The 12,607-nt window shown below is 41.3% G+C and overlaps 3 protein-coding genes across 4 annotated transcripts in view; all 3 read left to right on the top strand.

The window, feature by feature from the left end:
• The first annotated feature begins 440 nt into the window (after positions 1–440).
• On the top strand, positions 441–3,258 carry LOC107569609 (ribose-phosphate pyrophosphokinase 1-like). The gene is made up of 6 exons (XM_016255726.1): positions 441–790; positions 1,392–1,575; positions 1,727–1,825; positions 2,598–2,722; positions 2,800–2,973; positions 3,054–3,258. The coding sequence occupies exons 1-6, from the start codon at positions 669–671 to the stop codon at positions 3,241–3,243; spliced, it is 894 nt and encodes a 297-aa protein (XP_016111212.1). The 5' UTR covers positions 441–668; the 3' UTR covers positions 3,244–3,258.
• A 1,195-nt stretch (positions 3,259–4,453) lies between these two features.
• On the top strand, positions 4,454–8,791 carry LOC107569604 (solute carrier family 25 member 53). 2 transcript variants are annotated; one of them, XM_016255716.1, is made up of 3 exons: positions 4,454–4,572; positions 4,673–4,699; positions 7,655–8,791. In XM_016255716.1, the coding sequence occupies exons 2-3, from the start codon at positions 4,690–4,692 to the stop codon at positions 8,554–8,556; spliced, it is 912 nt and encodes a 303-aa protein (XP_016111202.1). In that variant the 5' UTR covers positions 4,454–4,572; positions 4,673–4,689; the 3' UTR covers positions 8,557–8,791. The 2 variants fall into 2 exon arrangements, with proteins under 2 accessions (XP_016111202.1, XP_016111203.1); XM_016255717.1 differs by having other exon boundaries at positions 4,454–4,584.
• Positions 8,792–10,690: 1,899 nt separating this feature from the next.
• LOC107569611 (thymosin beta-a) overlaps positions 10,691–12,607 on the top strand; it is a 4,112-nt gene continuing 2,195 nt past the window's right edge. Inside the window, exons 1-2 of the mRNA XM_016255728.1 lie at positions 10,691–10,783; positions 12,241–12,350. Coding sequence (XP_016111214.1) covers positions 12,251–12,350 — 100 coding nt within the window. The 5' untranslated portion in view covers positions 10,691–10,783; positions 12,241–12,250. The remainder of the gene's footprint in view (positions 10,784–12,240; positions 12,351–12,607) is intronic.

Genomic DNA, 12,607 nt, shown 5'->3' with positions numbered 1-12,607 from the left:
ATAGACAGACAGTCAGACAGACAGACAGATAGATGATAGACAGACAGATAGATAGACAGACAGACAGATAGATGATAGACAGATAAATACATAGACAGACAGTCAGACAGACAGACAGATAGATGATAGACAGATAAATACATAGACAGACAGTCAGACAGACAGACAGATAGATGATAGACAGATAAATACATAGACAGACAGTCAGACAGACAGACAGATAGATGATAGACAGATAAATACATAGACAGACAGTCAGACAGACAGACAGATAGATGATAGACAGATAAATACATAGACAGACAGTCAGACAGACAGACAGATAGATGATAGACAGACAGACAGACAGACAGATGATAGACAGACAGATAGATAAATAGATAGATAGACAGACAGATAGATAGACAGATATGATCCAATGAATCGCAGTAGAAGAAGCAGAGGAAGAAGTGACGTATGTCCGCAGCTAACGCGGGTGCGTGATGTCACGCGCGTAACGTCCAGAATCCACTATGGCGGCGGAAAGGTAGGGTGACTCACACTCTGCCGGTAATATCGACATCGGATAGCAGATATCTGAACGATTCACCATTCTTCGTTCCCGGCTTGCGCGCAAACATCCCATTTCTTCGTGCACTCTCTCTGATCTTCGTGGAACGGACGCAAACATGCCTAATATCAAGATTTTCAGCGGCAGCTCCCACCAGGATCTGTCTCAGAAGATCGCGGACCGTCTCGGACTGGAGTTAGGAAAAGTAGTGACAAAAAAGTTTAGCAACCAAGAGACGTGGTGAGTTTCTGGAAATTGCCTGAACGTGTTTTATGTGATTGCTTTAACATGTTGAAGCGCCTTTTCTCGCAGCTGGGAGTTGTAGTTCAGATGGCGCCTGCCAGCGCTCCACGTGCGTTTGAGTAAACTACAACTCCCAGAAATCTCCACGCCAGGCGAGGCGATGTCTATTTGCTTTAGTGTGAACCTACATTTTATGACTAATATTGCCATTTAATGTGATTTTTTAACACTTATTTAGGAATGGACATATTACTGCTTAAAGAGTGCAGGGACCCTGAATCATTCACTTGAGCTTCACCGGTTTGCGGTGTGAACGCTGAGAAAGAGTAACGTTATTTGATTTCATGGCTTGCTTTCATGTCGTACTGTACTTTTACAAAACAAATACAGTGGTGTTATAATGTTTCAGCGATGTTTTCATAAGGCAATAGTACAGTAGCTTTGGTCTAAGACGCTGCTTAGTGATTACAATATTCATATTGAGTTTTATTTACATGTTGCTCCAAGATTACATGATTTTATTACAGTATGATGTCAGTTTAATAAAACATGGCAATGCAGATCATGATACACTGCTGTTTGTGTTTGTCTTCTGCAGTGTGGAGATTGGAGAGAGTGTCCGTGGAGAGGATGTGTACATCGTCCAGAGCGGCTGTGGTGAAATTAATGATAACCTTATGGAGCTTCTGATTATGATAAACGCCTGCAAAATCGCATCGGCCTCCCGAGTCACAGCGGTCATCCCATGCTTCCCTTACGCCCGGCAGGATAAGAAGGACAAGGTGGGGCGAAGGCTATGAAATCTGTGCCATTGCCTGTCAGTGAACGTTAAAGGAGGAGATTTTTTGTGCATGCTGTTGATAGGAAGTCCGTAGCGTGTGTCACTTTGCTTTTTCACTCAAGATGTTTGATCTTCTCCTTTGTTTTCTGCAGAGTCGGGCGCCCATTTCTGCCAAGCTGGTGGCAAATATGCTGTCGGTGTCTGGTGCCGACCACATCATTACCATGGATCTGCATGCATCTCAAATACAGGTGGGCTTTATAGCACTCAAAAGGATTTAGTGATAACACACACAAAAAAATGTGTTTAAGAAATAAAATTGCACAAATTAGCTGAGTGCATTGCCAACATGACTCCCTTGTTTTTTTGTTGCTTTTGGTGTAGAGTGAGAATAATGGGAAAAAAATAAAATTTCTACCTACATATCAAGGATGCACTGATATGAAAACTTATCGGCGAATACCGATAATTCTTTATATTTGAAAGCCGATAACTGATATGCTGGCCAATAAATCTAAATCCAAAATTGTATATAATTTGTGTGAGCCCAGTCTCACCATTAAAAGCCCTGTCCCAAGCACTTTAACGTAAATCAAACATATACAGTACAGCATCCTCGTCTGAACCAGTGTGAGCTTTAAAATGATTACCTACTACCAACTTTCTTTATCAAAGAAATAAATCAAATAATGCTTAAATAAGTCATGTGTAAAGAATCAAAATGCATTGATATGCAAGTACATCGATAACAAGAAAAACGTACATTTATCAGCCAATATCGGTATGGTGGCCTATATATTATGCATACATATTGTTATTCAGCAATCACGAAGCCTACAATTTACATTTACATTCATGCATTTGCTGGACACTTTCTTTCATCCAAAGCAACTTTCATTGCACTGAGAAGAAACATTTGATTAGTTTGCTGCTTTCCGATGACCTTGGTGTTGCTGGTGCCACTGTTTGAGCTGCAGGAAGACAGTTCTTGGAAATGCATGAATTTGCTTTAATCCTTTTTAGGGTTTCTTTGACATTCCTGTGGACAACTTGTATGCAGAGCCTGCCGTTTTGAAGTGGATTAAGGAGAACATCCCCGAATGGAAGACCTGCACGATCGTGTCTCCTGACGCTGGAGGTGCCAAGAGGTCTGGAGGCGTCCGCTTCACTGCCTGTTTAGTGTGTGTCGTGGCTGATCCCTGAGCTGTGTTGTTTCCATTGACAGGGTGACCTCCATTGCAGACAGGCTAAATGTTGACTTTGCCCTGATTCACAAAGAAAGGAAGAAGGCCAACGAGGTGGACCGCATGGTTCTGGTGGGAGACGTGAAAGACCGGGTGGCCATATTGGTGGATGATATGGCAGACACCTGCGGCACCGTTTGCCATGCTGTTGATAAGTGAGAAACTAATGAAAATAATAGCACGAACACTGAGTGCTTCATCAACCGTAAAGCTCTTTGTGTGTGTGTGTGTTCAGGTTAATATCAGCAGGAGCGGTTAAAGTGTATGCTATCCTCACTCATGGCATCTTCTCTGGACCAGCCATTTCACGCATCAACAACGCCTGCTTTGAAGCCGTAGTTGTGACCAACACAATTCCTCAGGAGGAGAAGATGAAGCATTGTCCCAAAATACAGGTTTGTCATGTTGCCCAACTGGAAATCTAGTGAATCAGCAGAGTGTTCGTTCTTTTATCAAAACTTTAGAATATAGGTCAATAACAGCAAAAGCGGTTTTTAACCAAACCATTCAAAAAAAAAGGGCAAGCAGAACTACAGATGCATTATAGGTAGGGTACAAAAGAGGTAACGTGTTTATCATTACTCCCGCAGTGAAAAAAATGGTTTTTATGGAACACTGGAGCATAAAAGTGGTTTGTTTTGTTTAGAAATCTTTTAATGCATGAGGTGGTGAGGAGTAAAAGGCAGATACTTCAGCTGAAGCGATGCGTTAATACTTGTTTGACACATCGCTTTTGCAAAGATTGTACGATTTTCTGTTTATTTTGATTAAAAAAACACGCGTGTGTCTATATAGAGAAAAAATATAGAAAGGAGATCTCGTAATTTGAACATGGCTTTAGCATGACATAGTAGTACCGATATATAAATATGAAATATATATTATTGTTGTTTATCATTATAAAAATGGTAATTGTTTCTAAGCGGCTGCCCAGTTCAATAAATATTACAAATGTAATGATGTCAGCCAGCTATTCATTATCATGTTAATTATTGTCCTTTTAGCCTCAACAGCTGGGGGCACTTTTTACTCCAAATACCTACTTTTACATATTCTTCCGTTTTTGAAAAATTATCTTGAACAAAACTGCAAATCATTAACAAGGCATTCACTCAGATGTATACAGCTCTCTCTTTTTTTTAAAATGACACTTAAGATTGTTTTTGTGGTCCAGGGTCACACACACACAGGTTTGTTTTTTATGGTTTATGGGGACTCTCCATAGGCGTAATGGTTTTTCTACTGTACAGACCGTATATTCTATTGCCCTACACCAACCCTACCCCTAAACCTACCCCTTACAGGAAACTTTCTGCATTTTTAGATTTTCAAAAAACTTAATTCTGTATGATTTACAAGCTTTTGTACCCGTGGGGACCACAATTTAGGTCCCCACCGTGACACGAGTCCCCATGAGTCTGTGTGTAGTCAGGTTTAAGTCCCCAACAGGATATATAAACCAGTACACACACACACACATATATAAAAGTATAATTCATAATAGAAGTAGCCTAATTGCCGGAAGCAGGGCGTCGCGTCGCGTCGCGTCACAGGAGCCGGTGGGGCGTCAAGAGCGCTACGCTGAATAACGGAATGCTATCTTTAATCTGACGATAGAGACTAGTATCTATTATATTTCAGATTTTACGTTCGTTTTTCATTCATTCGAGTCTCTCGAAATAACGCGTGTTTGTTCTTAAAGTGACAGCGCGTTACACACAGGCTCAGAAGACGCTCAGACCGCAGGAAACCTGGTTACATGCATTGTGCGCATTGTGCAAGTGTTTTCTTTTCATTTCACTTTCTTTTCAGTCGATGCATCGCAGTTAATCTGTTTTGTTTGTCATTTTACAGGAAAGAATTACAGAGACATGTCCAAAGGTAAGCGTGTATGGATAGGAAGGGCTGGCTGTGGTTTACTCCGATCAATATCCATGGGTTTGATTTTTAAAGCCAATGCAGTGTCATAATTTTACTTTGAGATTATGAAAATGGGAATACGCCCTATGAACATAAATATATATTTCTTAACGATCACTACTACAGTTGGGAAGATCACAAAGCTGAAAATGATTAAATATATAATACTTACTCTATGTTAACATATAATATTGTCTCTTTGTTTTAACTGGACAGTAGCAGATGAGTCTGGCAACTAGATATGTTTTCAACATCATAAGGATTTATAAAAAAAAAAAAATTAAGAGAACATTTGGAACATTAAGCCTTTAGGAGATCACAAATTTCTTAGCAAACCGATTATGTTAAACTAAATTATATAATAAACTAGAATGATTTTATATGCATTTTGTGCTACTTGAATCTATTAAATAATTTCCTGTGGCTCCCTCTGGTGGATAACAGTAGTAATGATCATTCCCATTGAAATTCATGAAACTAAGCCAGGGGTCTCCAAACTGGGTCCTGGAGGGCCGGTGTCCTGCAGAGTTCAGCTCTAACACACCTGAACCAGCTAATCAAGCTCTTACTAGTGTACTAGAAACGTTCAGGCAGGTGTGTTGAGGCGAGTTAGAGCTGAACTCTGCAGGCCCTCCAGGATCCAGTTTGGAGACCCCTGAACTAAGCCATGTTTCCACAGAATGACTTATTCTCCATTGGTGCAAAGGTTTGATAAATTTGGACTTTGTGCATCGCATCTGCTAAACCACTCAATAGATAAAAAATTATTTTGATAACTTTTTTTCCAGCGCGGTCTAGTGCAATGAGTGGCACAGATCTGAAGAAGGGCCTAGGATTTAATTTTTTTTTTTTAACAAAATAGAATAGTTATGTTATCTTATTGATAAACATAGAAATGCTTAACACTTACAGGGTTAAAGTAAGGATTCAGCAGAAAGGATACAGTGGGGAAAAAAAGTATTTAGTCAGCCACCAAATGTGCAAGTTCTCCCACTTAAAAAGATGAGAGAGGCCTGTAATTTTCATCATAGGTATACCTCAACTATGAGAGACAAAATGAGAAAAAAAATCCAGAAAATCACATTGTAGGATTTTTAAAGAATTTATTTGCAAATTATGGTGGAAAATAGGTATTTGGTCAGTAACAAAATTTCATCTCAATATACCCTTTGTTGGCAATGACAGAGGTCAAACATTTTCTGTAAGCGTGTCTTAGGACATCAATGTGTCGTCACGAGCCGCAGGGTTTAATTTGGATTTGTATGTGCATGTTTTTTTTTACTCTCGTAGATTTTGTTACCATTGCCATGCATTATACAACTGATAGACTGCAACGGCTGGAGTTAAAAATCATAATCATAATAAGTTCTACTGAAGAAACAAAGTCACCTACATCTTGGATGCCCTGGGGGTAAGCAGATAAACATCAAATAAAATTTTTGGGTGAACTATCCCTTTAAGGAATATCATCTGTAGCGCCCCCTATAGGTGCAATTTTAATGCAACTTGGCGAGCATCCGCAGAATATCATGTCTATGTGTATATAGATTTTGTTGGGCTGGAGAAAAAATGGGTTTCACAGTTATGATCCAAAATGCAAATTGCCTTATTATAGCACCACCTAGTGTTGGATGGATGCATGTTTGTGCGCCTGAGATGATGAGCACTTTTGGGACCATCCTTCTAAGTTTGGGGTCTCTACAATTGAATGTCTTAAATGTCCATTGACTTTTTGGACAAAATTTGCTGGAGAAATTACACTAATATTTAGCTTTTTTTAATAGTGTTGCAGTTCTCACTGGTAGTGCGATAGGTTGCAACAACAGCACTCTGTGTACTGGATATTACAGAGTTTAGGAATAAGTTATAGATTTCAAAATCAGATAAATGTAGGACAATGATCTTTTCAGGTCTCTCTTGGGTTTCAGGTAAATAGAGAGTTACAGACTACTAAACAAATAGCTGGAATCTGCCATCTTCCACAACACATCTGTATTTAAAATTATTATGGGCCATTTGAAGGCTTTCAGCAAAAATTAACCAGTTACAAAAGTAACATGCAAAAGAAAAAAAGAAAGAAAAGAAAACACAAATTACAGTGCCTACTTTCATTGTTTACTCTTACATGAATGTATGTCAGTGTGGCTTTGTGTTCACTAGTTTATTCAACAGATATTACAAAACAAAATGATTTTCTTACAAAACTATTGCTGTCCTTATTTGTTTTTGCTTTGTAATAAGGATTCATTCACTTGGTGAGCATAACCGTTTTTACAGCTCTGTGACACAACTCGTCAAAAGGCTTATATAAACGCCTCAGAATAAGCCTTAAAAGTTCTCAGAGGTGCAACAGCACGATCATATATATGTTTTGGATGCAGAGTGCAAATGGCTGTGCATTTATTTGTGGTTTTAACTCGATGGGAGCGAAATGAAACTGTCAGAACGTGAAGCTGTGTGTGTTGTCTGTCTCCCCTCTTCCCCCTCCGCTCCACAGCGCACCATGCCCACTTTTTTTAGCATTTTTTAAAACTGTGCTGAGAACTAACCAGTGCTGAAACGGGAGGGTTTCATGACCCTTTAAGTCGCTGGGGTATATTTGTAGCAATAGCCAAAAATACATTGTATGGGTAGATTCCAGATTTTTTAATTATTGTATCTCGGCCAAATATTGTCCTATCCTAACAAAGATTATTTATTCAGCATTCAGATGATGTATAAATCTCAATTTGGAAAAATTGACCCTTTTGACTGAATGGTTTTGTGGTCCAGGGTCACATTTGGCAACGCATAAGTAAGCTATTTTCTGTGAAAATAACAGGATGCAGATGACCATGTACTCTTGTGTTAAAATAAGCTGGATAGCAAGAACAAGCATTAATGTAATTTTACTCTCAACTCCTCACTTTCCCTCAGAATCAGAGATGGGAAGCAATTCGCATCACAACCAGGAAGCCGCTCTGGAGCCTGCAGACTCTACGCTCTGGTTTCGCAGCTACTTGCATGGAGGGACGTCGAGCCTCATCTCCACGCTGACCACCGTCATTACCTTCCCTCTGTACAAGACCGTCTTCCGCCAGCAGCTGGACAGCACTTTAGTGCGAGAGGCGGTGGCCCAGTTGCTCAGGGAGGGTCCGGTAAAACTGTACCGCGGTGTGGCACCACCCTTACTGATGAGGTCCCTGAACGGGACGTTCCTGTTCGGCTTCCAGGACACCTTCCTGCAGCAGCTTTCACTCTGGGACACATCTCCTGTTCCCAGGAGTGCCCTCCCTGCTCTGGCAGGTTTGGGGGCAGGTGTACTGGAGGCCGTGCTCTTTACCCCATTTGAGCGCGTGCAGAACGTCCTGCAGAACAGTAAGAATGACACTAGCCTTCCTACATTAAGAAGCATATTGCGCAAACTAGCCTCAAAACCGTTGGCATCAGGGTACTACACTGCCTTTCTGCCTATACTCGTCCGTAATGCCTTAGGGAGCAGCCTGTATTTTGGGCTGAAGGACCCCATGTCTGAGACTCTCAGGGCTTGTGGCTGTTCTCCTTTAGCGTCCTCCTTTATTGCTGGTGTGTTGAACTCAATGGTGATCAGTCTGCCGCTGTACCCTCTCTCTGTGCTGGTGGCTAACATGCAGGCCCAGGTGGATGGAGGAGGCGGAGGGGTTAAGAGCAGCTGGCAGAGGCTTTGGGCAGCCCGTCAGCACAAGCTGGTTCTTCTGTACCGTGGAGGATCACTGGTGATCTTCCGCTCCTGCATCACCTGGGGAATCACCACTGCCATATACGACCAGCTGAAGAGGCACTCCAGAACCTCAGGTTAACAGGCAATGCTGTTGCTTGATACAGTTTCGCAGGGATGTCATTTAAAGTATCGCCAACCTGCTGATGTATTCACTGGTCCAATAATGATGCACGAGTTGACATGTATACTGTATAGCCAATGTTAAGGAATGAAACTGTACAGTTGTTCAGTTATATTAAAATGTGAAACAATCCACATGCAATTAAGGGAAAATGCCTGCTTTGCTTCTTAGTCCACTACAAATACCGTTTGTCTAGAGCCTGTGCAAACTTAACTACAATTAGTTTGAAGCTGTTATTGTTTTTAATAAATAACAATCATACATGTTTCACTTAAAGGAGATCAAAAATGAACATTTGCTGAACATGTGCTCACCCTCAGGCCATCCAAGATTAGGATGAGTTTGTTTCTTCATCAGATTTGGAGAAATGTAGCATTGCATCAGTGTCTCAGCAATGGATGCTCTGCAGTGAATGGGTGCCGTCAGAATGAGAGTCCAAACAGCTGATAAAAACATCACAATAATCCACAAGTAATCCATAGCACTCCAGTCCATCAGTTAACATCTGGAGAAGACAAAAGCTGAAACAAATCCATCATTAAGACGTTTCTAACTAAAATATGAGTCCATAATCCATAATAATGCTTCCTCCAGTGAAAAGGTCCATCTCCTGTTGTCTCTCACAAAATCCAGCCACATGTTTGTTTAGAGCTGTTTTGGCTTGTAAACGGTGCTTGATCTGTACAGATTTCTCTCCTGATTCAGACCAGGTGATTTTTTCTCCCTGGAGGAAGTGTTATTATGGATTATGGACTCGTATTTTAGCCAGAAGCAATGGTTTGAAGTTAAAATGTCTAAATGCTGGACTTCTTTCTTACAAACACGCAGCTTTTGTCTTCTCCAGATGTTAACTGATGGACTGGAGTAGGGTGGATTACTTGTGGATTATTGTGATGTGTGATGAATGGGGCGGGGCCAAGAGCCGTGGGAACGGAGCGAGGCCGGTGGAGTAATTGCTAATGTGCGACACCTGCGCCACTCACCGGTCTCGAATCTCACGGAGAAGCTCCGGAAGGATAAAAGGAGTGACAACAGTGTTGGACGAGAGAGGACCAGGCCTGGATTTTATTTTGTGTTTTGGTTCTGTTTGTGCGCGACAGTCGTCCGCGAGGGGCTGTCGTGCTCTTTTGGGTTTATTTTATTATTAAAGTTTTATTTAAATGTTCGCCGGTTCCCGCCTCCTTCTTCCCGACCTACGAACTGTATTACATGATGTTTTTATCAGCTGTTTGGACTCTCATTCTGACGGCACCCATTCACTACAGAGGACCCATTGCTGAGACACTGATGCAATGCTACATTTCTCCAAATCTGATGAAGAAACAAAATTTCTTTAATTGCGTTTTAATAGACCGGTGACGACCGCACAGAGTAGCATTATAACAGAACTAAATGTATCTAGTATAATAAAACAGAGCTGCTTTACCCCACATACACACGACCGGAAGCAGCTTAAGCGGACGACTGTGGCATAATAAAAGCTCCACTGCTTTACCCCACATACGCACGACCGGAAGCAGCAGAATCAGTCGACGGTGGCATAATAAAAGCTCCGCTGCTTTACCCCACATACGCATGACCGGAAGCAGCGGAAGTGTAATTACAGTTTATTACATGAGGTGCAAAACAAAAAACTAAGCCTTTGAATACGCGCCCTCTAGCGGTGGAAATTACATATTGTGCCTTTAAGTGATTTAAATTAATAAGACTTCTCTCTGTTCGTCTTAAAAAAGAACTTGAATGAGCGTTCATTTAGGTTTTTACATCAGCAAAATGTTTGCATGTGAAGGTGTTAATCGCCACAAGATGGCGCTGCTGATAGATTCACATCCTCACTCACTCAGTAGGTAGAAACCCTGCATCAGCTGCATTATTTTGAGTCGAGGTGTCTAGAAACACGTTCACGGATTTTACTATAATATTCATTCCCATTTATAAGATTTCTCATTTACCGTTGCTTCACTGCAGTGCAGGTTTGTCCAATCACAATGCAGAAGCGCTGCGCGTTTATCCAATCAGAATGCAGGAGTGAGAGATTGAGCCAATCCGAGCGAGCGGATTACACCCGTCCTGTTGCGCTGTGTTGGGCTCTGATGGCCAGTATTTAAAGCGGCCGCCCACCTCGAGCAGCGCACAGATTCAGTCTAACAGATCTAGTGTACTACAGTCCCGAGGCCAGCGCCAGGTAAGGCTCTTTAATGCACCAAATTATGTGTTTATTTAATCTGATAAAGAGATTTTGCGGTGCTACGCCATTTCATTTCATATAATTTTGCACACTGTTTCGGTACTATTAATGCAATCTAAATCAACACGGACGTGTTTCTATAAAAGTGTACAGGCACATTATAAAATTGCAAACATGAGATACGTTTACATTTCATATAGATTTAATAGGTATAGTGATATGGAGGGGGAACGCCAAGGCAGGACAGCATATGCACACCTGTCAATGCAGAATGCGTAGTGTGTGTGTGTGCGTGCGCCTTTGGGTTGCGCAGTCTGTCAATAATTCCTATGGTGCATAAAAGCGCTATACACAGTTCGAAAACCCCCTTCTAACTGTATAGCGCTTTTGGAACGTTTCAAACATTCAAATATTTGAAGTATCTGGCAGTGTTGCAGAATCCCAGAGATTTGGCGCGAGTCACATTTGGGTGTGGTGAAGACGTGAGGATTTGATCCTGATCATGAGAGCATTTCTTCTTTATTTACTTGCGTGTGTCTGCGTGAGATTGTTCTGATATTGTTTACCACGGTTGTTTGAGAATACAACTAACACTGATACTACTGTAATGTGTCATCTGCTCATAAGAACTGTGAGGTAGCATATTTAGATTTGCTAAACTGACATGTTTTCAAAGTAACATTGTGTTCAATGTGTGAAACCGAATATCACATATCTCTCTTTTTAGAGAGATCTATTATGTTATGTAAGTAAAAAGTGAATATGATCTGGCCCTTAAAACGAGCTATTCAGTCATGTTAAGTAACGACTTGAATAAAACTGTTACTTTAGATTATTTGATATTGCTTAAAACCAAAGACAATGTGGCAACATGCAGTAGGCGCACTTTATTAAGAAATATTATGGTAGTAGCTGCACAGAGTGATTTTGTAAAATGACTTCCTGTTGTCGTATCTGTTAAGCTCCAGTGCACTTCTGGTTTCTGCAAATATGCAAAAGCGAAGTCCATTTCAGGAGAGTGTAATTTTAGGCCAGTGATTTCTTGGCTGATCAGGGCTTGCAGAAACACACACCTGAGGGCGGCAGGCGGGGCGCGTCGACGTGTCCAAACAGAGTCACCAAAACTTCAGCTTACAGCTTTGAGGAAATGGGTCTTGGGTAGTTAAACACCCTTCTGCTTTTCAAAATGTGGTTTGACCACGATTAAGATGCTGTTGCCTGCAATGCCAGCGCAGTTTGAGAAAGATTCGAACAGCAGATGAATGACAAACACTGTCCAAACACATAATTGGTTTGACCACAGCGTTAAATGTCAATAATTCCAATGCTTTGTTTGTAGAAAGCATTGATTCATGAACAGACGGTTGTAAAGGACTAATTAGGAAGATATAAAGCAGTCATTGCATGTAGAGACTGAAACTGCCATTAACTTTCAATGACTTGAATTCTCACAGACTCTCCAAAATGAGCGACAACCCTGTTAAAGAAGAAGTGCAGCAGTTTGACAAGAGATGTCTAAAGAAGACAAACACGGCGGAGAAGAACACTCTGCCCACTAAAGAAGGTGAGCGGCTTTGGCAGCCTCTTCCTCATGACTGATTGAGCTTGCACAGTCTTGTGCTGATCTGACACGGCAAAGCAAACATGACAAGACACACAGACACACACACACTCACTCACTCACTCACTCACTCACTCACTCACTCACTCACTCACTCACTCACTCACTCACTCACTCACACACACACACACACTGACAGACACACACACACACGGATACACACACACACACACACACACACACACACACACACACAGACA

The sequence above is a fragment of the Sinocyclocheilus grahami genome, unplaced genomic scaffold, assembly GCF_001515645.1.
Source record: "Sinocyclocheilus grahami isolate Dianchi unplaced genomic scaffold, SAMN03320097.WGS_v1.1 scaffold1363.1, whole genome shotgun sequence".
Taxonomy (NCBI): Eukaryota; Metazoa; Chordata; class Actinopteri; order Cypriniformes; family Cyprinidae; genus Sinocyclocheilus; species Sinocyclocheilus grahami.
The sequence above is the reverse complement of the archived record's forward strand: the minus strand, read 5'-3'. Positions and strand labels throughout refer to the sequence as shown.